Raw genomic sequence first — 25,885 nt, 5'->3', positions numbered from 1 at the left:
AGGTGTTCTGCCAGCCCGTTCAGAGAAGCCCGAGAAAGGGGTCTAGGCTCCGTCCTCATGCTTCAAGGAGAGGGACATTACTTCAATTTGGGTGAAGTCAGAAAAGGCTCCAGAAAAGAGGTGGCATCTGAAGTGAGCCTTGCAGAGCAGGAAGGGCTTCAGCAAGTATCAGTATGATTTATTAATCAAAGGAGACCGTGTGAACAAGGATGTGGAAAAGCACCAGGTATGCCTGCAGTGATGGCATATTCCATTTAAATATGAGGGATGGGGCTTCAGTCATTCATTTTAGGGGTGTCTTCATTTTGTGGGTGTGTGATAATAGGAGCCAAGAAGATGAACTCACCTCAGGAATTCTGGTTTGAACCCAAATCAGGGAAACAAGGAGCCCACACAGCCACCTTCCTAGTCCCGTCACTAGCCCGTAAAGGGACTGCGAGGGATGTGCTGAGAAACAGGTGTTCTGCATATGCACACCTAGCCTTCAGGAGGTGGTCTGTCCCCACCTCATGACCGTGACCATTTAGACCACTGGGCACAACTCCATGAGTAGGCTATGGGGGAATGATAATTTCAGATTGTCCTAAACAATGTATGTCAGTGCCTCCAGTTGATGGGGCTGAGAATTTCACCTCCAGATCCCTCTGAGCTAGCCCGTGGGCTCCAGGTCAGACGGGACCAGATGAGCTTGAAGCCTCAGGACTCAATAGTGCCACCATACATATGTATACACATGCACATACACACTCCCTTCCACGGGGAGTTCACACAGGGTGATTAAGAAAGCCCCAGGTTCTATGGAGTTTGAAGTCCCCAGGTCCCATTGACTCTCCTGCCCTGTTATTGTGAGTGGGCTCCTGGTGTGTGGAGGATGGCCATGGTTAGGACCTACGCTACTCATAACTGCACAAACTGTCCTTAGACTGAACAACCAAGACTTCTACAAACATGCTCACAAAGACTCACCTTCTAAAGCAGGAATTATGTCTCCCAAAGCAGACCATAGGGCTGTAAGCTTGTGATATCTCCTGGAGAAGCAGTCGGCTTCCTCTGGGGTAAGTGATCACAGGAAGGCCATCAACCTCTGTGCATTACTTCAGCAGTTGCCCTGGTCGCACAATCAGTCTCAGGTGTCCCCTTGAGTCTTTGCGTTGTACTTCGCTGAGCTGTATGAGCATGTTATATGCTCTGATGATGCACATGAACACGGAGCTTCACAAACACCCCCAGATAGGCTGCTGATGGACTTAAGAATCATTGGTGTGACATCCAAAGCTAGTGGCCCAGACTCACCGGACTTGGCCACCAGCCCCAGCACAAACAATACTTCAGTTCGCCTCGTGGGATTCAGACACCATTGCAATGTCTCTTTAATTCTGAAATATCTCAAGCTTATAATTATATATCTAGTAATATAATGGATATTTTTAAAAAGGAAAACATTACAGATGCCTTTGCAGTACCCTCTGACTTCACAGTTATTTCCTTTCTCAAAAGCAGCCATTAGCAGTCTGCTCTTGCTGCTATAACAAAATACCTTAGACTAAGAGATTTATAGGCAGAAGAAATGTATTGCTTACAATTCTAGAACTGGGAGGACCAAGCTGAAGGCACTAGAAGATTCCATGGTGGAAGGGCAAAGGAAGCCGCTTGAGCCTCTATTATAAAGGCGCGGATTCCATTCAGAAGAGTGGATTCCTCATGATTTAATCACTCCCAGGAAATGACTCCTGAATATTACTTTGTAGTATGCAAATTAGCGGGTTACAGAAACTGTTATCCTGAATTTGAGATTTATCCCATTAATGCATTCTTTGAGATTTTATACATAGACCTATTTCCACAAACAGTACACAGCAATTCTACAGATCCTTAAAGTTTACATATCTTCACATGTATCCTTCAATGACTCGCTTTTGATTTTGCATGACACTATTCTTTATTATTATTATTATTATTATTATTATTATTATACTGACATGTAGGCTATAGCACATCTATTTTCAGTGTGGTATAATATTTTACCACAGAACTAACCTAAAAATGTCTACTTGTAGACATTTAAGTTGTTGTCAGTTTTTCCTATTACCGATAAGGATATGTTCTGGTTAGTTTTCTTATTGCTGTGATAAACAGCATGACCGAAAACAACTTAAGGAGGAGAGGGTTGACTTCATCTTACACTTCCAATTCCCAGTCTGTCATTGAGGAAAGTCAGAGCAGGAGCTCAGGCAGAAGCTCACTCTCAGAGTCTAGTATATAGCTCAGATCTCTCTGCCTGGGGACGGTGCTGCCCACAGTGGGCTGGGCTCTTCCACATCAATCATTAAGCAAGACAATCTCTTGCAGCCAAGTCCACAGGCCAATCTGATCTGAGTGGTTTCTCCATTGAGATTTCTTCTTCCTAGTGGTGTCTAGTTGACAATAAGAACTAGCACAGGCAATACTAAACATTATTACCCAAGTCTTTGAACAAGTTTCTCTAGAGTAAATACAGTAAAAATTGCTGTTTCGAAGGGTATGCAAATCTTCAGCCAAAATGCTTTCCAAGTGATTGTTTCCACGGGCACGCACACCAGGTATTTGACAGGCTCCGCATTTGACAGGCTTCAGTTTTGCCCATCAATAGATGGATATAGCTTAAGTACTCATAGAACAACAGAGCCACTCCCTTTCTCAAACTATTTCCTGGATGTTCCAGAAGCCATGTGAAGCTACCTTGGCATTTGCAGAATCTTCTGAGATGTAAAATTAAACCTAGAAACCCATAAAGGACCCAAGTCCCCAAGAACCAGCATGATGTAACTCATGGCTCATCTGACTTGCTAGTCTCCAGGTCACATCTTTGTGACCCATCTTGACATTGTCCACTGAGCATTGTGTTGTGTAGCTCCTGCACCTGACTCTGAAGGCTTGTATTGGGCAAGGAGGGGTGGCTAAGAAGACTTGGACACTCTCCTACCAAGGGCACCCAGGCAGCCTGTGCTGTTTGCCTGGAGATCTATTAACAGATGCCCCCAGATTGTTCTGTGCAGCAAAACATGAATTCACTCTCAGCAACAGCCATCTGATGGTCTGTCAGGCTGAGGACCATTGCAGAGAGGTGGCTGTTGTAGCTCAGGACTGGGAGATACGAGATCTCTGGGGTCATTTAAAGTTCTTGGCGCCAGAGAATACCACCAGGTCACTGTCCAGAGCTGCCCAGGATGAACACGGTTTCAGTCATTCCTATGAATTACAATATTAACAATATCCCAAGAGGTCATGCCACTCGAATCCCTGAACAAAGTCCAAGAAAATTTTGATCAAGACATCTCAGACTATTTTTTATACTATGCCGGATGATGTGAGAGGTCCTTCTTCCGCCCCAGACTTCTTTAAACATCAGAAAATATCCAGGCTATAGGACCTATCCTTTCTGTCCCTGTCTGCAAACAGAGAGCTAGTGGATCTGGTGTGCTGTGTGACCAGGATGCTATGATGACTCTCTAGTGGCCCTGATGAGATAGTAACTGGTATTAATAGCTAATTAACAACTTGAATTTCCCAGAGAGCTTTCCCTTATCATTTCTTTCATCCAAGACAAAACCAGGTCAACATGGGGTGCCATACAATTCTCATGTAATTTGCCCAACATATAATGGTGAATTATGGAGAGTTTTTTTGTCATATAAACTCCCAAACAGTCGGAATTATGAACATTTATGTCCTTTCCCAACAAATGTAGTCATATATAAGCAAAATGGTTAGTACTCAGTATTGGTTGCTACAGCATTTGTTTTAGTAGCAAAAGACTAGCATGCTCCAAATACCCAAATGTCTATCATTCATGTTTGCATTCATCCAACAAAGGCTCGCTAGAGCCAAACACTGTTCTAAGACAGATATTCAGCCCATGAATACAACAGACAAATCCCCCAGCCCTCAGAATGGATGATGGAAGATGCAGAACTGTTGCAGAACAGTGTGGTGAGGGGAAGAACAAAGCAGAGAACAAAAAATTGGAGCTTCTAGAACAGAATGCATTTTATTTTATTTCATGTGTGGTCAAGGAGTGCCTCACTGAGGAAGAGCATTTGAATAGTGACCCTAAGGTACTGAGGGTTCAGGCTACACGCAGGTGTGGAGATCCATTCTAGACAGAGAGATAATGAGTGAAAGGGGCTTGAGCTGGAGCAGCTTGTGAATTCTAGGAAGTGTGCAAGAAAAAAAGGAGGGGAGAGAGGCAGGACTGTGGTCTGACTAGGGCTATGGGGGTCTGGGAGGCCATAAAGACACTTGGACATTTCCCCTGTGTAAACTCTGGCCAGTGGGAGGTTATGGGCAGGGGGATGAGATGCTATGGCCACCTTGAGCCTCTTAGAGAAGACTGCTATGGGGAGTCCAAGGGGAGAAGAGGGAGATTTGCTGTGTGAGTCACTGGATGAGACGAACCAGTGAGCCAAGTGCTGATGGAGGGCTGAGAGTTGGTTAAGTTGAAGAAATGCTTAGGAAGCCGGGCCGTGGTGGCGCACGCCTTTAATCCCAGCACTCGGGAGGCAGAGGCAGGCGGATCTCTGTGAGTTCGAGACCAGCCTGGTCTACAAGAGCTAGTTCCAGGACAGGCTCCAAAGCCACAGAGAAACCCTGTCTCGAAAAACCAAAAAAAAAAAAAAAAAAAAAAAAAAGAAAGAAATGCTTAGGAAACAGGCTCAAGAGGGTTTGCCGTGGCTTGGATATGAGGTGTGGGAGGAGCCAAGAGTGACCCCAAGATCTTTCGCCTGAGCAGCCAGAAGGATGGAGATGACATTTACAGAGATGGGAAGGATGGTGGGAGAATCAGAATTTAGGAGGAACACCCAGACTATTGTTTTGGATGTGGCAATTTTAAAATGTCCACTAGATAGGCAAGTGAAGATGTGGTGTGGTAATTTGGTCCATAAATCTGGAAGTAACAGGTGAAGGAGCAAATTTGGGAGTTCTGAATAGTGGATGGAAGCTATGTCTTGGTTTATAATGACTGGAGAGCAAGCTCTGTCAGAAAGGAGGACTTGGCTCGGGTTGAGGGAAGGATAGCAGGTAAGGGAGGCAGAAGAGAAGAGGAAGCACACATATCCACGCCCCCAGGCAGAGTCAGGGAAATGCTTGAGCAAAGCTGAGATGGGCAGATGATGAAGACAGGAAATAACCAATCATCTGACAATGGAAACGTCATTGGTGACCTTCATAAGAGATGCTTTGGTAGAACATTGGGGACAAACTCTAATAGTAGTGAATGCGAGGTGATGAATCAGAGACAAGTGGGAGAGGGCGTTTGTATTCAGTAGTTTCACCATAAAAGGAAACAAAAATGAGAAATACAAGAGTAAGTGGAGAGGGCCCTGGGGTCAAGGATATTATCCCAGAATTTATATAGTGATGAAAATAATTCACCGAACACCGACAGGCTAGAATTGATTCAGGGGCAAAAAAAAAAAAAAGAGTCTAGTGTTTCCGCATGATGCAATAATTCTACCCTTAGACGTGTATCCAAGAAAACTTCAAATGTAAATTCACACAAAGTTGGAACATGAATATTCATAGCAGCGTGGTTTATAATAGCCCCAAAGCAGAAACAACCAAAATGTCAATCAGCTGAGGAATGGACAAACAAAATGTGGTAGATGCATAAAACGGAATGGTATCCAGCCGTAGAAAGGAAGGATGTACCAGAGCTGTGATAATGGCACAGTCGTTAAAGTGTGTGCCATGCAAGCGTGGGCCATGAATTTGATCCCTAAAATAAAAGAGCCAGGCATGGTGGCATGTACCTGGAATCCCTGCTCTGTGGATGTGGACATGGGAAAATCCTTAGGACTCAGCTAATTTAGCCATCCATGTTCAATGAAGTGGTAATCCAGGGAGAAACCCATCTCAACAGTAAATGGTGGTGAGCAACTGAGGAAGAGACACAAGGTTAACCTCTGACCTCCACTAGTGTACACACAGATCTAGACAACCTCACCCCTAAGAACACGTGTGCAAAACACACAAGAATAAAGTACTGACACATGCCGCGGCACGGAAGATCCCGGAAAATATTAAGCAAATCAAAGGATTCAAACTTGAGAGGCCACATTGTGTGGAATTCCAAGCATAGGAAGTGTCCAGAATAGACAAATCCATAGAGACAGGGCACTAGTGGTCACTGAGGGCTGCACTAGAGGGGAGATCATGAGGAGCGACTGTTAGTTGCTTCTCTTAAGGGCAAGGAAGAGGCTCCAAACTGATAGTGGTACCGATTGCTCAATACTGGTATGCTAAACGTTGTTGAACTGTACACTTTAAAAAGATCCAGATGACATCAGGGAGAGGCCCAGTGCCTTTGGGGGAAGAGTTGACGTTAGCTGCATCCACACTCACCAAGGGAGAGGGCAGCACTTGGCACCGTGCTGGCAGGAAGAAGCTGTAGGGAGGGGTTCTAATGGTCTTCCTCCAATAGTGGCATCTTTCTCAGTGAGGCAGGAAACCAAGTGGCCAACTTGGAGTAGGAATGAAGGAGGGACCCTGGAGGGCTGAGGAGGTGTGAGTGTGAGGTCACTGTCCATTTGGGAATAGTGGACAGGTATGACCCTAAAAGCCGTCTGGTAGATGTGGCTCCGGAATGGGTGTGACCTCAGTAGCACGGGCCACCCCAGCTCTCAGCAATCTGAGGTGCAGCTTTTTGCAAACGAACATTCTGAGAGCACATTGCTTTCCATGTCAGTGAGGTGCTTAAACAGTTGTGTTATACTCAGCGTGTGTGTCAATTCATTTAAGCCTTCTAATGCCTCTCCGGGTAAGTGTTCTGATTACGGATGCTTTCCAAAGAGGCGAATTAACCATGGAGTGAGACAGCAGAGCAGCGCGCTAGTCGTTGTAACATGAGATGCCTGTCTCATGTGCTGGTGTCTGTCTGAACCTCCGGAATAATACTCAGAAAGCCAAAATCACTTATTTCTGGGGAAGGAAACCATACTTCTGAGATTAAGTGGTAAAGAAAAGGAGCCTGTAGCATGATTAATAAAAACCCAGAGACAGAAACTGGGTTTCAACCTGAAGGCTAGAAAAGCAAACAGCCACTGGTCTTACCTCTCTACCTAAGTCTGAAATGGCGATTCTGCCTCCAGGAATCTCAGAATGAGACTGTATCTGAGAGCTATCTCCTCCCATTTTATATTCCTCTCTAGTGTTGGGATTAAAGGCTTGCACCACTACTGCCCGATTTCTATGGCAAACTAGCGTGGCTACTGGGATTAAAGGTGTGTATCACCACTGACTGGTCTTTAAGGCTGATCAGTGTGGTTGTTTTACTCTCTGAACTTCAGACAAGCTTTATCTATTAAAAATAAAAATGAAATATCACTACAGGAGCCCAAAGGATCAAGAATATATATATTAACTCTCAAGGAAAAGCAGAGAGGTCCCTGGAGGTTCCAAGATCCCAATCAAACAGTCTGGTTGAGGGACTTTCTTGACTCCCGTTTGAGCAAAGACCACTCAAAGAAGATGACCAGCCTTGCGACCCCTGTGACCAGCTCACCACCAAGTTTCCACTAGGGAGGTTCCTTGACTCTTGGGGCCCACTTCTATAGCTGCAAGTGGGGGTGCAAGTGATACCCCTCTGCAGAGCTGTCAACAGAGCTCTTAGGACTGCTCCTGGCAAGTGGGGTACACCTAGCAAGCACAGCTATTCTTGTCTCTGTCCCTTGTGAAGGTGACACCGTTCTTAGGCACTGGGAACTCTGCACTCCAGTGCCATCTGGTGTCTTGTAGCTCAGTCTGGCTCTGCCAGAGCAGGTGCTAGAGAAGCACCGAGAAGCAAGGCTGTGTGCTTCCGTCACGCGTGTGCTGCTGTCACGTGTCACTCAGGCAGGTGCTCAGCAGCTGCTTGTGCATTCAGAAAACATCTTCTGTGCTGCAAAATACCTCGTTCCCTTGGCAGGAAGTGACTTAGACGCTGTGCGAAAGAAACAGCAGGAAGCCAGTGCTACATCACACTGGGCTCCAGGGAGGGAATGGGCTTCTCTCCAGAGCAGAAAATCCCTGCCCACCTCTCCTCTTGTAGTCTCATCCCAATGTTTGGAAGGGACGTGGAGCATCCTGTCTCAACTGACCTACGCTGACACTTGCTGAAAGTACATACTGTCATCCCGTGAAGCCTGACAAGAGCCTCCTTTAAAATCAAGTAACGTCAGGAGATCTCTCCCGAAGCCTCCTGATGTAGTCCACTTCCAGATTAGCTTTGGGTATCTCCAGCAGCAAATGCTCCCCCATTTAAGCTATGGACTAGGAGCAAGGGTGTGGGAGAACATTCACACAGGGCAGTCACCCCTCCAAGGGCGAGCTTTAGTGTTAGGTGATTTTTATGGATCCTCAAACCTCAATTTGTAGCTATCAGTCTCTTTCAAAATCATCTAGGGCTAAGGGTGGGGGTGGGATCCAGAAGAACAGATTGGTCTCCTGTTGATCGTGTTTTAAACTGGCAATGGCTATAGCAGGGGCTGGCTGCACTGCCCATTTCTACTTTTGTTTATCTTATAATATATAAAAAGAGCAATGACAGCTGTGGTCCTAATAAAAGAAACAGTTGTTTATAACCAAAATGATTGCATGTACCTGAACCCTGCCCTGTCCTTTGAGATGTCCCTCAAGCTATTAGACCAGACCCACTAGTCAGTTTGGGACTGGGCTGTCTCCCCTGGAATAGCTGCTTTTGTTTAAGAATTTTGCCCTGTACGGTGATGGGGCTTGACATATCACAGCATTCTCACTATAGATTCAGGGAATGACAAAATTCCTAACAAAGTCCCATGCTTAGGTCTCAAAGACAGGTGAAATCCTCACAGTGGACATCAGGAAACACCGGTGATGGCCACACAACCATCATGAGGGAGTATATATAATCCCTCAGCCCATTTCTGGAGCCTTCTGGAGAGGGGTGTCTAAAGAGTCATTTCTGGAGCCTTCTGGAGAGGGAGGGGTGTTTAAAGAGTCATTTCTCAGAATCAAGTGACTGTTCTCCTTTTCTCTAATCTCTGCTTTCCTATTAAACCCAGTACAGACCCCTGTTTCTTAATTTAAAAAAAAAAAAAAAGGTGCTTTGGTTCCTGTAGAACTCACTTGGAGGGCAAACAACCTGCACAGATGCGAGCCTATTTATAGTCCTTATTGATTCACTTGGTGTGAAAATTCCTATTGTGCTGCTGACATCCCGAAGTGTTTGATTACAGGGTCCCGCCCCAAATCTTGCTGGGGAATGTTCATGTGGCTGTGTCTCACGGCACCATATCACTGTCCTAAATTAAAATCAGAAGCAAAGCCTCACTCAAGTCCCAAGGTTTTACATAGGAGCCCTGGACCTGGGTACTTCTGCAAAAAAAAAAAAAAAATCAAAACAAAGCAAAAGTCAAAACATTCATCCTGTATCAAAAGCCAGACTTCTGTATTAGAGGTGGAGCTGAGAAGCAGAACAGGATCCTGGCATGCAGGAGGCCCAGAGTTCCACCCCTTATAGTATACATTAACACACACACATGCACACACTCACGCACACACGCATGCACTCGTGTACACAAGCACTCACACGCAGTGAAAATGTGTTGGACATAGTGGTGTACACAGGAAAAGCATGGGTTCTCGGCAAGTCTGAAGTACACAGTGAGGCCCTTTCTCATAAGACAAACATCCGTTCAGAGCAGACCTTTGTCTATGCATACGCAGTGGCCCACAGGCGATCCCTTCCCTATTTCCAGGACCATTTGTCTTTCAGGCTCCTCCATGACCACTGATACAGCATCTGCCCTTCCGCACCTTCCCCTCTTGCTTTTCAGGGAAGGCAGGGCTGTCAAATTAAAAACACCTCGAACGGCAGGCAGAAACTGGAGGTGCCGACCTGCTTGCAGCCTGTCCTGTCCTTCTCCCTCTTTCATTTCTAGTGAGGACTTCAAAGGGCTCTTGTGGAGGACAGCTCCACTCTCCATTCCTACGTCCCTGCCCCCACCAAGTTTTCATCCAATCATCAAGTCATAGCACCTGAAACAAAAAACGACAATATAGAAAAACAGCAACACTGATTTCACAGATGTTTCCTGATAATACCCGCTCTGCTGCCCAAGGCTGGCCCTTCCAAGAACTAGCTTATATGCCTGGACTCTACTCTTTCCCTAGGCTTCTTGCCTTCCCTCCCTCCACCTGGCTCCAGGACCTCTGGATCCCTGAGCAGCTAATTCTACCTGTGACCTCCTGCCGCTGACAGATCCCTGAGGATCTGTCACTGGGAATGTGAACTTTCCCTGTATGATGTACCACATCCAGGTCCTCCTACCCCCCCCCCCCCCACACACACACACCATGGATCTACTGCTCCCTTGGAGGTGACTTTCTCTTTCCTGCATGAAACTCTAGAGATGGGTTTGGCCCCAGGACCTGTCCTCTTCTCGCCGTCTGTCTACAGGACAACCTCGGTCTCCAGCTGTGCTCCCTGCAGTAAACTGCACTATCTACCTGTTCAACAGTTCCCAGACCATTAAACTCAACCTCTCTAAACTGCCTTCTAGACCTGCTCTGCCCAGTGCCTTGGACCTCTCTTCCCTCAGCCCCCTCTCCAGGGAGACCACAAACATGGCCGGCCAGTCTAGCAAACCCAACTCCAGTTCATCTTTCAGGTCTTCATTCTCCCTTTTAAATCTCTCCCTCAGCACCATCTGGCCGCAGGAAAGCCACTATCCCAGGCCCCTTGGAGCTCCAGAAGGTGCTTCCTTGCAGCTTCCTGGCTCCATACACCGATGACTATTGTGTATGCACATCTAATAGTGGCCTTTTTTCTTCAGCTCCTTAGTGTATCCTGGATCAAGTGTTTTCCTAGAATGAATACCAAGATCTCTACAGGCCTTTGCCTCTTTGGGTTTCCTCAGCACCACCGAACTATCCCCCCTGCACTGCCCCTCCCCTGCAGCACTGTTGTATGGCGTCTTCTGCTTACATCACCCCAGCTGTACCCCGTGCTCCATCCTACCCGTATCACCTCTCCTGCCCACATCACCCCAGCTGTACCCACTGCTCCATCACACCTAGATCACCTCCCCCTCCCACATATCCCAGCTGTACGCACGGCTCCATCCCACCTGTATCACCTCCTGTATGTATCATCCCACCTGTACTACCCCACTTGCTCGCCTCCCCTGCACCCCTACCTGTGCCAGACCATTTATACCACGTCACCAGTCCAGTCATAACCCCTCAGGCACTTCCATGTCCTTTATAAGCCACCCTATGCCCACACTGATTTCTCTTCCTCAATATTCTTATCTCTGCTGTCCCGGGTCAGATGGCCAGCTTGAGGATTCTCTCCCTGGGCAGCATCCTGACCCTCTTGTCACAACTGTTCTGAACACCGAGTGCCGACTGTCCCAGCCATGTTTGCAATTTAGCATCTGTTGGTGGGATCAGTTTACCAATGTCCATCTCTCCAGTTAGACCATAAACTCCAAGGATGCTGGAACCCTGCCTCGTTCATTCTCCTTAGCTCCTACCTTGAGGAATGAAGAGGGAAAGAAAATTTGAATTGAAAAAGACTTTGGGAATAGCTCCACGCCACCCAAATTCTCTTATAGTTCAGCCTCCTGTGTAAGCAAGCACTCAGCATTTTTAATTTTTGAGGTTGTCCTTTGCACCAGAGGAAGCTGAGGCGTGGAAGAGTTAGGGGAATTGCCTGGAATCTCCCGGCCACAACTGCTTAATACCAGGCCATGTTGCATCAGCTCTGGAGGCTGCGGAAAGGGTGGGGGATGGTGGGCACATGGGTAAAACCATCATCTCTTTGTTTCTGTCTTTGTCCCCATGGTCATCCCCATAGCTGGACAAGATGCTGGACCCCCAGGTGTGGCGGGAGGCAGCCACCCAGGTCTTCTTCGCCCTGGGGCTGGGCTTCGGAGGTGTCATCGCCTTTTCCAGCTACAACAAACAGGACAATAACTGCCACTTCGATGCTGCCTTGGTGTCCTTCATCAACTTCTTCACCTCGGTGTTGGCCACCCTCGTGGTGTTTGCTGTGCTGGGCTTCAAAGCCAACATCATGAATGAGAAGTGTGTGGTCGAGTAGGTGGCCTGACCCCTCCGGTCCCTTCTTTCTCTGCCTGCCTCACCCAAAGGTAGCAGGTGGGCTGGGCAGGATGAGAGGCCCCCTTCATCCCATAAGGGATGAGGTCATCATCTTCCTCAGCCCTGGCCCACAAGAATAGGCTCCTGGATGTCTCTGTCAGTGGCCTATGGGTGCCCTGCCTGGGTTTCTGGGAGGGGTCTCTCAGGTCCCACACTTCCCTTCTTACCAGGTCTTGCCCTCTTTGCAATGCAGGAATGCTGAGAAGATTCTAGGGTACCTCAACTCCAACGTCTTGAGCCGTGACCTCATTCCACCCCACGTCAACTTCTCACACCTGACCACCAAGGACTACTCCGAGATGTACAACGTCATCATGACTGTTAAGGAAAAACAGTTCTCAGCCCTGGGCCTGGATCCCTGCCTCCTGGAGGATGAACTTGACAAGGTACTGGAACAAACTGCCCTTCCTAGGACAAGCAGGAATCCGAAGATAAGCTCAGTGGCTGGAGCTTGGGCCTTGAAAGCCCATAGAGCAATGGTTCTCAACCTTTCTAATGCTGTGACCTTTTAATACAGTTCCTGATGTTGTGGTGACCCCCCAAACATAAAATTATTTCGTTGCTACACCATAACTGTAGTTTTGTTACATTTGTGAATTGCAATGTAAATATCTGATATGCAGGGTATCTTATATGTGACCCCTGTGAAAAGGTTGTTTAACCTCCAAAGGAGTCACGCCCCACGGGTTGAGAACCATGGCCGCAGAGTCATGCACTTACTAACACGTGAAGACTCACTATGAGCACAGATGGAGAAAGGCTGGAAGCGTCAGGATGCCCAGAGGGAAGCTTATGATTAGATGGAGGGTCAAAGGGAACGCTGAAATCGCAGGAGCCCTTGTCAGTTTGAGTCGGGATCCCCCTTTGTTGAGCAGGCTTCTTCTACACAGGACCCCGTGTAAACAATCCACTTAGAACAACAGCTGTGGACCAGGTAATTGCTAATTCCCTCCAGTTCCCATTTCCTTTGACCCCTACGGCAGCTCTATGAGTTAAGTATGAATATTGTTCCCAGTTTTATCAATAAGGAGTCTGTAGGTTGTGGGAGAGATCAGGGTCTCACAGCTAGTAAGCAAGAAAACAAATTAGTGCTCTAGTTCCAGAGTCCTTGTTCGCCTCATCCCTTGAGACGCCTGCTCTCGTCAGTGCTCCCACTTCCACCGTCACAGTGAGACTTAGCTCCTGGGCTAAGCAGAGGTGCTCCTCCCCATTAGTGCTCAGGATGAGGTGGGGATAACTTTCTCGCGTTTGCATTTGCACCTCTGGGCACTTTCAAAATGACCCGTTCTGCTACAGTGGTACCAGCAAACCAACCAGACAGATCCACAGATCCCAGGCCTCTGGCTAGAGCCAAGGCGCATGTTGGGGATAGCAAGCCCCATTAGCCCCTGAGTTTCTTCACAAGACCAGAAGCTTTCCATAGAGGTGCCTGAGATCCATGCCAAAGGCTGCTCCATGGCTTGGAGCTGTAGTTTTGTTGGTAGAGTGCCTGTCTAGCATCCTGGGTTTGATTCTGTGCCCTTAAATAAAAAGGATTAACAGAAGAAAAGCAAAAAGACAGCTTCACTAGTCCGGGGGCGCTGCATCCCACTATCTCTGGCTTCTCTCCCGTACTCAAGAGCAAAGGAGCCCAACTGGCAGCATCCTCTCCTTCCACCCCTTCTCACAGCCGTGACCTGATCTTCTGACAACGCTAGGAATACAGCAGGTTTTTTCAAGAGTAGCTAAATGACAACTGAGAACTCCTAAGTTCCCTCCAGGTAACAGGACACTTGTGAGTGACGTGAGCAGGCAGTGTGGCCCTTGTATTAAAGCAGTGGCTCCATACTTGGGCTGTCCACGAGACCCCTGATAGCTTTAGAAAACGTCACACCACCTTAACCTTCGCCCAGTGAAATCGTGGTCTCTGCAGGAGAACCTGACAGGGGTGGGTATTTAAAGACTCTAGTTGCTCCCATTGGACAGCTGAGCCTGGGTGTCTATAATTCAGCAGTTCAGAACTGGGAGTGGTCACTGTGGCTGCAGCAAAGAGGAGTCTTAGGAGCAGGGTCCTACACTGTGTGTGTGTTTCTAGATAGGAGCATCTTCACCTGGACCACTGGGGTCCCGAAACAACCTGTAGAATTAGGTCCCCTAAGGAAACTCTCAGGGACTTTTTTTTTTTTAACATTTTAGTTTAGTGTGGTTGCTTTGAGACAATCTTAATCTGTAGTCCAGGTAAGCCTGAACCTCAATGTGAAGTTCAGCTGGCCTTGAACTCTTGGCAGCCCTCTGAGTGCTGGAATTATAGGTGTGAGTCACTACAGCTAACTCTCTCCAGAGACTCTGATGTTCACTATGGTTTGAGATCCTCTCTTTCAAGCTGAAAAGAGTTCAAGTAGCAATGGGGAGCCCTGTGAAAGAGGGAACGGTGATTCCTGTTCCTCCAGAGGGAAGGAGGCAGAGGACCTCTGGAGTAAGAGTAGCCCCCACTCTCTGCCCCACCCTCAGTCTGTGCAGGGCACAGGCCTGGCCTTCATCGCCTTCACTGAGGCCATGACACATTTCCCGGCCTCCCCCTTCTGGTCTGTCATGTTCTTCCTGATGCTCATCAACCTCGGCCTGGGCAGCATGATCGGGACGATGGCGGGAATCACCACACCTATCATCGACACCTTCAAGGTGCCCAAGGAGATCTTCACAGGTAAGTAACTCCCTGTCACCCTGCCAGACACCAGCCCGGCACGCATGTGATAATCAGGTTCTGAATTGATTGGGCGGTTTGTCACCCCATCTGCAGAAGGCTCTTCTCCCTGATGATAGACAGTTGGACCTGGATGTGCCTTTCAGGATCCCCGTCTACCTCTTCCCTGCATCCCTGGGGAGGAGGAGTGGCGTAGTGGCTTCCTCCTTTCAAATGGGAAAACTAAGGTTTCCCGGGAAAGGATCGTAGGACTAATCAGCTGAATCATCTCAATTCAGTTCAGTATTTAAGTGAAGCAGCTGCCTTGGGCTTGATGCTGTGCCCAGAGCAGGGAGCATGAGGGAGAAAGCAGAGTTGATGCCTTCCTCAAGAGTCCCCTGCCTGATGTAGGGGGAGCTCAGAACCTCAGCTTCCAGCGCTCTCCTGCAGGGCAGGGCCGTGCCTGTGAATCATAGAGGGGGCAGGCTGCAGGCCTGCTTGGGAGCAGCATGCTGGGGGGGTAGCCGGGTCCCCCCCACCCTGCACCTTTGCCCCCACACCGGCCTCTCGGCTCTCTGTAGTGGGCTGCTGTGTCTTTGCATTCTTCGTGGGGCTGTTGTTCGTCCAGCGCTCCGGAAATTATTTCGTCACCATGTTCGATGACTACTCGGCCACCCTGCCACTCACCGTCATCGTCATCCTTGAGAACATCGCTGTGGCCTGGATTTATGGGACCAAGAAGTAAGGAGGTCATAGAGAGTGATGGGGACAGGTGGAGGAGGGGGGTTCTTTCCCATGAGGACTTTTCGGGGGGAAACCTGCGTTCTCGAGGCTGCTTCTGAAAGGGGCAAGAGATTACAGACTATGGGAGCTAAAGGGCCCCTGGGCACCAGGAAACTGAGGCCTCTAAAGAGGACAAGAATATTGGAGGCTGCTTGGTTAGTAAGAGACAGAGCCATGCTAAGGACCTTGGGATCCTAGGTTCCGATCCTGACGTCAGCCTAAACAATTAACTATCGCAGCCCCTTTGCCGAAGACCAGTCCAGAGATGGCTGCTTAGCTTGTGTAGCACTTGGCTGGGATTCCAAGCCCCCCCCCCCGCCCTCCAAGTAGACTCCAGCAGCCTGATTTATAATTTTAAGGAATGGGTTTTGGCCTCAAGATTTGCAGAGAAAGGGGGTTTAGCAGTAAGGTCAGATCTGGTTTCATGGCCTGACCCAAGGCAGATCTCCACTTACAGCCAGTTCTTATTTACGGTCAAATCTTCATTCCCGGGGACTCCCAGGACTACCACCTTCCTACCCTCTTGGTGTTGACTGTGTTCACTGTCCTTGTCCTCAGAGAGGCCCAGGCCTTCCACTGCGAAGCTCAGCCTGACCCTCCTTGATGTCCAGATGGGTTTGGAATCCAGTGTGTCTCACAGGGGACATCTGCTTCCTGGGAGGGCACAGGAGGAGGAGGGGCAGAAAGCATAAGAGAAGGAGCGCCCAGGACAGGGGTGAAGACAAATGCCTATTATTCTGTCACCTGTGAGACCGAGGTGGGATTGCCATGAGTCTGAGGCCAGCCTGGGCTCACAGAAAACCCCTGTCTCAAAAGACAACAGAAGGGAAGGAAGGAGGAGCGAATTGACGGCGGGATGAGAAAAGGAAGGGACAGCGGACTCCGTGTTCACCGCACGCGCTGGGGCTGGAAGGCTCTGCCAGAAGGGCTTGGACTGTGGTGCCGTGGACTCCTGTGCAGCTTGTGGAAGCCCCTGTGCCTGTTCTCACAGTGTCCCTTTCAAATGCATGCAATTAGCTATCCATAATTATATAGAAAACCAATGGTACTGAGAACGGATTAAGCATTGTTTAGTGTGGTTTAGTGTGTACTCTCTTTGTACCACAACAAGTCTGGAGATCTGGTTGTGGGTCTAGTAACAGCTGTCACTTAAAAACAGTGGTGGACATATGTGTTTCTGGTATCTTCCATAGCAGGCGGTGATAAGAGAATGTCTGATTCAGTCACAAGTAGCGCTAACACTCTTGAGGTTGCTTGCACTTACAACAGAAGGAGTGGCCAGGTTCGGTTAGCGTGATTGAGGTAAAGATGCATTTTGTATACCACCCAAAACTGTAGCCTGCCTGCCTCCTTAATTTAGAGACCTTAGGATTTTTAGAAGCTTCTTCCTTCCCATGCTAGGTGCATTACTGCCTCTTCTCCAGCAGGGGGAAGCGTGAGCACGGCAGGTGGGAGGCAGCAGCACCCTGAGAACTCAGCTTTCTATCCCCATCCACTGGTCCCCGGCCTGCCTAGTGAATCAAATCTCCGGTGTGAAATAGGCAAAGCAGAGCCTCCTGGAGACCACTGGGGCTTCACACTGTGAACCCCGAAGACAAAGGCTAGCAGAACCCAGAAGGGATTGGTCAGAAACAAGTGACCGTAAGGGAAAGGGAAGGCACGGTGGCAAAGGTGCCTACTGCTCTTGTCTTCTGCTCTGTCTGGCAGGTTTATGCAGGAGCTAACAGAGATGCTGGGCTTCCGACCCTATCGCTTCTATTTCTACATGTGGAAGTTCGTGTCCCCGTTGTTCATGGCTGTTCTCACCACAGCCAGCATCATTCAGCTGGGGGTGTCGCCCCCAGGCTACAGTGCCTGGATCAAAGAAGAGGTGAGTGGTGGCCCCGCAAACCCCAGAACCACTTGCATCTTCTCAGGCCTTTACAGATAATCGGAACAAACTTGTTTAGGACAGCAGCTCCGTGACAGGTCTTGCCAGGTGCCCTGTCTTCCTAACGTACAGTCTGTAGGACAGCCCTAAGGAGTGGCGTTATTCCTCTAGCATAAACGGAGAAACTGGAGTTGGGCAAAATCAGCATACTCCTCGGGTGTTCTAAGGCAGTGTCTTTTCGTGTCTATGGTGTGGAATTGCCTGCCCTTTCTACAGATGTAGACACTGAGCCCCCCTTTAGCCAAGGTGATCTACTGGGGACGCCAACTCTACTGCTACTTGGCCAGGGTGGAGGGAGGGAAGGAGGGGAGGAGGGGAGGCCATAGGCAAGTGTGGGAAAAAATCAGCCTGTAGGCTTGGGAGGGGCATTGCCTGGTGCCCTGCAGCACCCCTCCTGCTCTCAACCCTTAGGCTGCAGAGCGCTACCTGTACTTCCCCAACTGGGCCATGGCACTGCTGATCACCCTCATCGCTGTGGCAACCCTGCCCATCCCCGTGGTGTTCATCTTGCGGCACTTCCACCTGCTCTCTGACGGCTCCAACACCCTCTCTGTGTCCTACAAGAAGGGCCGCATGATGAAGGACATTTCCAATCTGGAGGAGAACGATGAGACCCGCTTCATCCTCAGCAAGGTGCCCAGCGAGGCTCCCTCCCCCATGCCCACCCACCGCTCCTATCTGGGGCCCGGCAGCACATCGCCCCTGGAGAGCAGCGGCAATCCCAATGGACGTTATGGAAGCGGCTACCTCCTGGCCAGCACCCCTGAATCAGAGCTGTGACCACTGTGCCATTCTGCCCACCTCCCCTCAATACCCAACCTGCCCACTTGGCTGGGCCTAGTCTCTTCCTCCGTGGTAGCTGCCAGACCCAGGCTAGTCCACGGAGAGGGGATCTGCCCGGCCTTGTTCCCCACCCAAGTCCCAGCAGACTCCCTCTACCTATGAGCAGGGGACTGGGGACAATTTCATCCCCTCGTCCAGGCCTCCACCCCATGTAACTTTTTGAGAACTCTTGCCAAGTTGCAGCCATGTGACCACAACAACCCCAGTATGGGGGAACTTCAAGTGGGCACTTTAGGACTCGACACCCCCTCTCCCTGTGAAACCTACCACTTGCAGTTCTCAGGTCTTGGGGAGGCTCGCTTTGCGCTGTTGGTATTGGTGGTAGTGGGCAGAGGCTTCAGGGCCGAGGGCACAGGAGGTAGACTTTAGCCCAGTCTGCCGTAAGAACAGAACACATCATCCTGTCAGCCCAGCATGGCTGCTCCTGAGCTAAGATGGGGATAGGGACACGTGTGTCAGGAAACTCCTCAGTTCTGTCTTACGAGATAGGCGGTACCCTCTGGCTTGAGCGAGAACCTGAGCATTGAAAGGAATGCTCCACAGCCAGCTCATGGAATCTTTGAAATGACTCTTTCTCCTGCCAGGGGCAGACCGGGTATGTTCCTGATTCTGCCTGGAAGCATGGTGAAGGGAGGGGTCACCTTAACTAGGGTTTAGCCATTTTTTTGGATCTCCACTATCCAGCCTGGCGCCAGGGGTGGTGGTCTTGGCCTCTGTCCCAGGGAGAAAAGGGGCAGCGCCAGGCGAGGTTTGCAGAGCACAACCTAAGGGTTCCAGCACAGCCTAGGTCTGGAGCACAAGTGAAACACTCTCTTCCGCTCTCACCCGGAGCTTGCCATCCTCTTTCGTGGCAGCTTCTCTCCTGGAATGGGGGTTCCTGGAGTTCAGGGCCGTGTCACCAGGAGCCCTCGTTTCTAGGGAAAGACAGGTCATTTCACTGCCCCTTCGGGCTGCCTCTCGCTCTCCCTGCTGCACAAGCACAGCCTCCGGTGTGCACCTCGTGTGAAGACACCTTGGAAACTTTCCCAAACTCCCCCAGTCTGTTCAGAGATATGGCACAGGTGATTCTGGGCAGGATGGAGGCTGCCGGGGGTGGAGGGCAGTGGCAAAGCAAAGAGCCTCTGGTTTTAGGCCCTGAGAAGGTACAGCCTCTGGCAGTGTCCCTGTCCTTCTATCAAAGCTCCCCTGGGGAGAGGGACTGTTTCAGAGCAGCCTGTAAGGACTCAGAAACTGACCTGAGAATCAGGGTATCTCTCTGCAGTATGACCTCAGAGAGATGGTGTATGGATATATATATCCATATATATGTGTGTGTGAATGTGTATATATTTATGTATGACTGGCAGACTAGGATGGATGTATGGATGGGTGGATATATATATACACACATACATAAATGTATATATGTGTGTATGTGTGTATATATGTGTATATGTGTATATATATATATATATATATATATATATATTTCAAAGTTTTGGTGGACAGGAACTGACCTGGGTAACTTCCAGAGGTTCCTGGGGTCATTTTCTTGGCCCTGACTTCCCTCAGTACTGAGAGGGGCAGACTAGGCCCAGGTGCCCACCTTCTACTCCTATGCCTACTGGTTACCTCCCTTCCTAGCCTGAAAGGTCCATCCCCTCCTCCTGCCATCTCTCTCTTTCCTCAGTTCCTCACCTCCTTCTCTCCCTTGTAGCCTTCTCAGTTCCACCTGTCCTAGTATTTGAGGTGAGAGGGAGTCCGAATATCCCTGAAGAGATGCGCTTTGGGGGTGCGGCATCCCGTCATCGGCCCCCCTTGCCTGACAACACCTTCTCCCTGGCCCCGTGCCTAGTCCCGAGCAGAATTAGCAAACAGGAAGTGCAGGCCCCAGCGGACTCCACTATCTCTACTCCTCTCTATGCTATTTCTATTGTGCATTCAATCTGTCCATGTGGGTGTCCTTGCTGTGAAATGACAAACCCCATATTATACTGCGGCTGGTGGGCTATTTTCATCCTCAGTGCTGTACAGATCTATTTTCATTGTATATTTGATATATTTTTAATTTTGTAGCGTGGCTGGGCCAGGCCCCAGCCTGTGAGCCTGCGGTGAGTGGGGGGAGGGGAACCGAGCCGAGGCTGCTTGCTTGTGCGTTGTGGGCTCTGTAGGGTTTGTCGTAGCCTTTAGCTGTAGGCCGGAACCTGTCCTGGTTGCATCTTTGCTGTGAGTTGGACATAGGTCCTAGAGCACGTGCTCCCTTTCTCCGTGAGTGTGTGTGTGTGTGTGTGTGTGTGTGTGTGTGTGTGTGTGGGAGAGAGAGAGAGACATTGGTAGGTGTGAGTGCATAAGGTGCTGATCTGTGATACCCCCACCCCCACCCCCCCACCCAGTGTTCACCACCTTCTGAAGACCTGGGTCTTCCTCTTAGCTCTATGGGGAAGCCTCAGGACAGACACCTCAGAGAGCACTAGCTATGGGGAAAGGCTTGCTTCCCACAGGTGACTCATGTCTCATGTCCTTCCATGGAAGGACGGCCTTGGGTGGCGGGGGAGCCCCATTTATTTTCTAGCCAACCTTCTGTTGTTCACCCTGGAGGCACTCGGTCTTCAGCAGACAGCACTGGGTTTCTTAGGACAGCTGTCCGAGGGAGGCGTCTCTCTGCCTTTCTGTCCTGCATTTGACCTTGAAAGAGTCCCGAGTACCCAGAAAGCAACAGCTGCTCCTTAGACCTCTGCTGGCTCCTCAGGAGAGATGAGGTGAAGTCTCCTGACACTGAAGATCAAGCCCCAGCTTCCTTGGAGGACCTGGCAGTGAGGGCCAGGATCCCCACTGCTGCTGGTTAGTGCTGCCCAAACAGTGCCCACCAGGAGACAAGGGGTTTCGGGGGGGCTGTGAGTCAATTGAGTTGGGGCAGGGCAGAGGTACACCTAAGGGTTCCCTGTTCTGCCTGTCCCCCAGCCCCAGTCACCAGCCTCTTGCTCAGGGAGCCCTTGGGCCCCTCTTCCGGGAGACAGTGTGAAGCCTGAGGCCCAATTTGGGTGGTGGGGGAGACGTGAGGCACCCAAGGGAAAGCAGGTGAGGTTGGCATCTGCCATCAAGCAATAAATCTTCAGGGGCTGCCGCTTTTTAAGTGCCAGGAAATGCCCTCCAGAGGCAGCCTGTGTGAGCCCTGAGGCTGAGCCAGCCCCACACAGGCCTGCAAGTATTAACAGGTAGGGACTGCCCTTCTTCCTTTCCTTATCGTACCCCTCCCCCAACCAGAGTAGGCCCCACTGTGAAAAGGGAATGGGAGCGAGGCGGGTCACAATACACCTGTGACTCTGTACCCTGCTGGTCCCTCCCCTTAGGTCTGAAAGGGCAGGGAACTGGTGGAGGAGGGCCCAGGGTCATTTCTCATGAGAAGTCCTGCTTTAAACAGACCTAAACACATATCAGGCAGTCTCTTCAGGGCCAGGCACAGGTTCAGAGCAGTTAGAATCCATGTGTCCTGGACTGGTCAGAGCCCTGAGTCAGGATATTCAGCCCAGGAGAGGGGATGAGGCAATGCCACCCCAGGGCCCCTCCTTCGTCTCCCCTACCCTGGTGTACAATAAAGTGTCTGTTCTTACCACTCTCTCTTGCCTTTCTTACACTTCCAGGGGTGCGGGGAGCTGAGGGGAGCTTTGGGACAAAAGTGTGATTTTATTCTTATGGATGCTGGCTGAGAAATTTGAGGATGGATATCCAGTTTCCTGGGAGCTTCCCTAGGTATTGACGATGTGTGCACTGTTCTTGGCCTTACTATGTCTCAGCAACTGTACAGCTAAGGTCTTTTCTCTGAGGGAAATGTTTGGAACCTACATTTTTTTTTTTCTGGGCGAGGAAAATGAGGCTCTGTCTAATATGAGGATGTGCTGCTCAGTGTCCTCTTCCAGGACTTTTCAGGGGTCATTCCTCTGCCTGGCTTCAGGGAAAAGCGACATATGTACACTCTGCAAGGGTGCAGTACCAGAGGTCTGTGGGGAACACAAAAGGCAGGGGCCTGACTTGGTCCTTAGGGAAGTGGGCTGGTTCCAGAAAGCCGTGCTCTAAGTGCTGAGAGTCCCCCCCAACACACACACACTGCAAATGCTGTCCTTTGGAATCTTCAGCGGAAGCTACAGGTGAAGTATAAGGTGTGATACCCCAAGTTTTGTTATATAAGCACCCACTGAATGCAGGACCGTGAAGAACAGAGAGAGCTGGTGGCGGAGAAGCCCCTTTCTTGCCTCCACTAGGAGCACAGTCTCGGGAAGAACCTCACTCTCTTCCAGCCTCATCCTGGTCTGGATCAACGCTGCCCACCCTGCCCTCCCTCTCTGTCTCATTCAGCAGGGCCCTCCAAAGGGACCTTCCATTTCCTGTCCCTGTCTCCCGTTGTTCCACGAGCAGCCACCAGGTGGCAGGAACCCCTTTCTGTCCACGTTTTAGCCTGGGAAACCTCCTCTTCAACTGTCACAGACTCTGCAGAGTATTCATAATAAACATTAAGAATGCACCATGGGGTAGACTCCATGTTAGCCAGAGACAACACCCCCACAACAGGCAAACCAGCACCCAGTGCCCTGATTTGACCAAGGAGGCACCTCTTTTGTTCCATCAAATCCCCCTACTTATCTCTCAGACAAGGGAATGTCCCAGTGTTGGACAAATCATTCTATATACAGCTACTCAGACTTCTGGAAAATTTGGTTGAAATGGCAGCTATCCCTCCAGGAGGGGTACACGGACCCTAAGACACTATATAAGGGCTTCACGGCAGTGGAACTCGGAAGCTAAGTCCTCAAAGTAAAGTTTAAGTGTCAGGATGGTCTTGTCTTTCCCGAGAGACCTTAGGCAAGTTACTTAATCTCTCTGAGCCTACCTTTTCTAATTTAGAAGAGGGGAGGGGGAAGAAGAAGAGGGGGAGAGAATAGTTTGAAGTAGATAACACACCTGAATCAATAATCTTTTGCCGTACTCCGAGTCAGTCCAAATTTTAAAATAACCATCATACCATACCTCATGATTTTGTGAATGGGGAATTCCAGTATGGATTAGGCCTGTAGATCAGTGGGAACTAAGGGGTATTCAGTTCATGGAAGAGCTGGTCTGGAAGTCCCAAGGGAGCCTTTCCTCACATGCATCAAATATCTAATTCCTGCGTAGAAATGGGTAGGAGTGGGGTTCAGCTGGGCTTGCTCGTCAGAGTGACTTTCTGCAACTGACCTTTCTGACACAGTTCATTTCTAGGGACCAGATTCTCACCTGATGGCTCACAGTGCCTGGGGAGACCATTTCAAGAGCAAAAAATAAAAAATAAATAAAAATAAAAAAAAATGGAAGCTCAGCTGGAAGCTGCCTATTTCTTGAGGCCTGGGCTTGGGGATATTTCGCCTCCACCATGGTCTATGGGCCTTGGCATCTGTTCATAGGGCACCCAGACCTCACTGTAGATTAGAAATGGGAGGATACCACTCTGGGCCTCGGACGTCTCCATCATCCATCGTGGGCATGTCTGTGGATGCTTTTCCTGAGAGGATCTCAGTATGAAGTGCAGAACTGAGACACACAGGGAATCTCTCCTAATGAGGAGGTGAGCAGCTAAATTCGGGGCCTGAATGGAGGCAGTGAGCAGCAAGATGATAAGGGCATGCTGAAGAACACGAGAGAGTTTCTGCCCCATTTTCACCCCAGGGGCAGGCAGTGTGAGGTTGTTCCAATCATGAGTCTCTCACCAACCTTGGGCAGACCACTTAACCTTCTGAGCCCTGTATGACAATAAAATCCCTTCCTTGAGATGCTGGAAGAAATAAACGGACTCCTGAGGTACCAGTTGGAACCTAGCAGAGAAGTTTTTTCCATAGGGGGTTCTAACACATGATAAGTAAGCACAGCTCTCTTCTCGATTCCAAACCTGGGTGAGTGCATCTACCACTGCAATAAACCAGCATCCTAGGACCATTGTTAAAAGACAGTCTCAGCCTAACTCAGGAAAAAGCCAAGGAAGGAGAAAAGAGAATGTCCCTTTCCAAGGAAGTGGGTGCTCACTAATCCCACCAGGGTTGTGTTTGCTCCTTAGCCACAGCCAGACACAGAGCCTCATCCAGCCCATAGGCATGGGCTAAAGAATGCTATAAGCTCCAGGAATGTGGCAGCTCATTTGTTGGTGAATTTTCAAAGGATTCTTTAACCCTTCTCCCATCAAGAAATTTCTCTACCTTTCCTCTTGAATTTGGGCAAGCAAATCCCCTCTTTGACCAACAGAAAATGGAGGAAATAATACTATGTGACTTGCAAGGAAGGCTGCATCAACAAGGAGAGTTCCACTTCCTCGCGGTATTCTAGGGATAATGGTTCCTGGGGGAGCTCGCTGCTTTGTGAAGTTAGCCCTGGTACCAGAGACTACAAGGCTAGAAGCCATGAGGGATAATGGTTCCTGGGGGAGCTTGCTGCTTTGTAAGGTTAGCCCTGGTACCTCACAGAGACAATAGGGCTAGAAGCCGTGTGTTTATGCTTCTATTGACAGCTTCAGCTGAGCTCTTAGCCGATGGCCGTGTCAACCACCAGCCATGGGAGTGTGTCGTATTGAACACTCGGCTCAGGAGTCTCATGGATTTGCAGTACCAGTGGATGTGTGGTTGCAGTTGCATGAGTTCCAAGCACTGCTCAACGGAGCCCTTCCTACCTTTCTGGCCCATAAACAAGAATGAAAGAAAGAAAATGACTGTTAAACTTACATTTTAGGTCAATTTGTTTCACAGTGAAAATAACCAGGAAGTGAATCTGAGGGCTTCTCTGACCAAATCACCTCATATAACAGTTGAGGACATAGAGGCCAGGGGTAAGAATTCCTACAACCAAGCAGAGGGGAAACCGTGGCCAAAGCCTGCTTTCCCGATCCAACCCAGTGGATGGTTTCCCATGCTGCAAGGCCCTGATGGGAGGGACCCCAACCGTCTCCTGCTTCTAACCTTCCTCCTCTGATCCCTTGCATCGGGCATGGCACAGGTATTCAGAGTGCCTAGAATTGTACTAACCACTGAGAATCTGCACAAAGGCTCGGATCAGGCAGGGTTTCTTGTCTTGTACAATCACAATGAGACTTGGTGTGTCCACCTTCCTGTGGTGCCAGGCACACTAGCTTAGGTGGGAAGGAACCTGGGAGCTGGGGAGAAGACGAGCAAGTCAACAGAAAACGTATCATGAATAAGATCACTCCATGCACAGCAGAAGGACCTGGTAGGGGGCCACTCCCAGGCTCCCAGGGTCTTCCCTCATGTCAGAAGGGCTGTATCTGTGCACTTTATGACTGACCTAACAAGAGCCTGGGTTTGAATTGTCTCTCCAGACAGCTGCTCCCCTTTCTCCAGGATCCTGCTGGAGGGGATCCGGCCCATCAGTACTAATTAACTACTCTACTGGAAGGAACCTGCTCCTTTGGAACTTAGCCCAGGTAGGAGGAATCTGTACTTTTCTGGATGGAGAGATGTTGAGTGCCAGGGAGTCATGCCAGCTGGGCCCCGCAC

The 25,885-nt window shown here is 49.6% G+C and overlaps 1 protein-coding gene across 2 annotated transcripts in view; it reads left to right on the top strand.

Annotated features, from left to right (window-relative positions):
* LOC121437863 (sodium-dependent neutral amino acid transporter SLC6A17) overlaps positions 1-21,958 on the top strand; it is a 49,466-nt gene extending 27,508 nt beyond the window's left edge. For both annotated transcript variants that reach the window (XM_041637967.1, XM_041637968.1), the window contains exons 7-12: positions 11,855-12,096; positions 12,353-12,545; positions 14,650-14,842; positions 15,403-15,562; positions 17,312-17,474; positions 17,946-21,958. In XM_041637967.1, the coding sequence (XP_041493901.1) occupies positions 11,855-12,096; positions 12,353-12,545; positions 14,650-14,842; positions 15,403-15,562; positions 17,312-17,474; positions 17,946-18,314 (1,320 nt within the window). In that variant the 3' untranslated portion in view covers positions 18,315-21,958. The remainder of the gene's footprint in view (positions 1-11,854; positions 12,097-12,352; positions 12,546-14,649; positions 14,843-15,402; positions 15,563-17,311; positions 17,475-17,945) is intronic.
* The last annotated feature ends 3,927 nt before the right edge of the window (positions 21,959-25,885 follow it).

Source organism: Microtus oregoni, unplaced genomic scaffold (assembly GCF_018167655.1).
Source record: "Microtus oregoni isolate MIOR12 unplaced genomic scaffold, Mior012 000054F_ref0000373, whole genome shotgun sequence".
In the NCBI taxonomy this organism is placed as follows: domain Eukaryota; kingdom Metazoa; phylum Chordata; class Mammalia; order Rodentia; family Cricetidae; genus Microtus; species Microtus oregoni.
The sequence above is the reverse complement of the archived record's forward strand: the minus strand, read 5'-3'. Positions and strand labels throughout refer to the sequence as shown.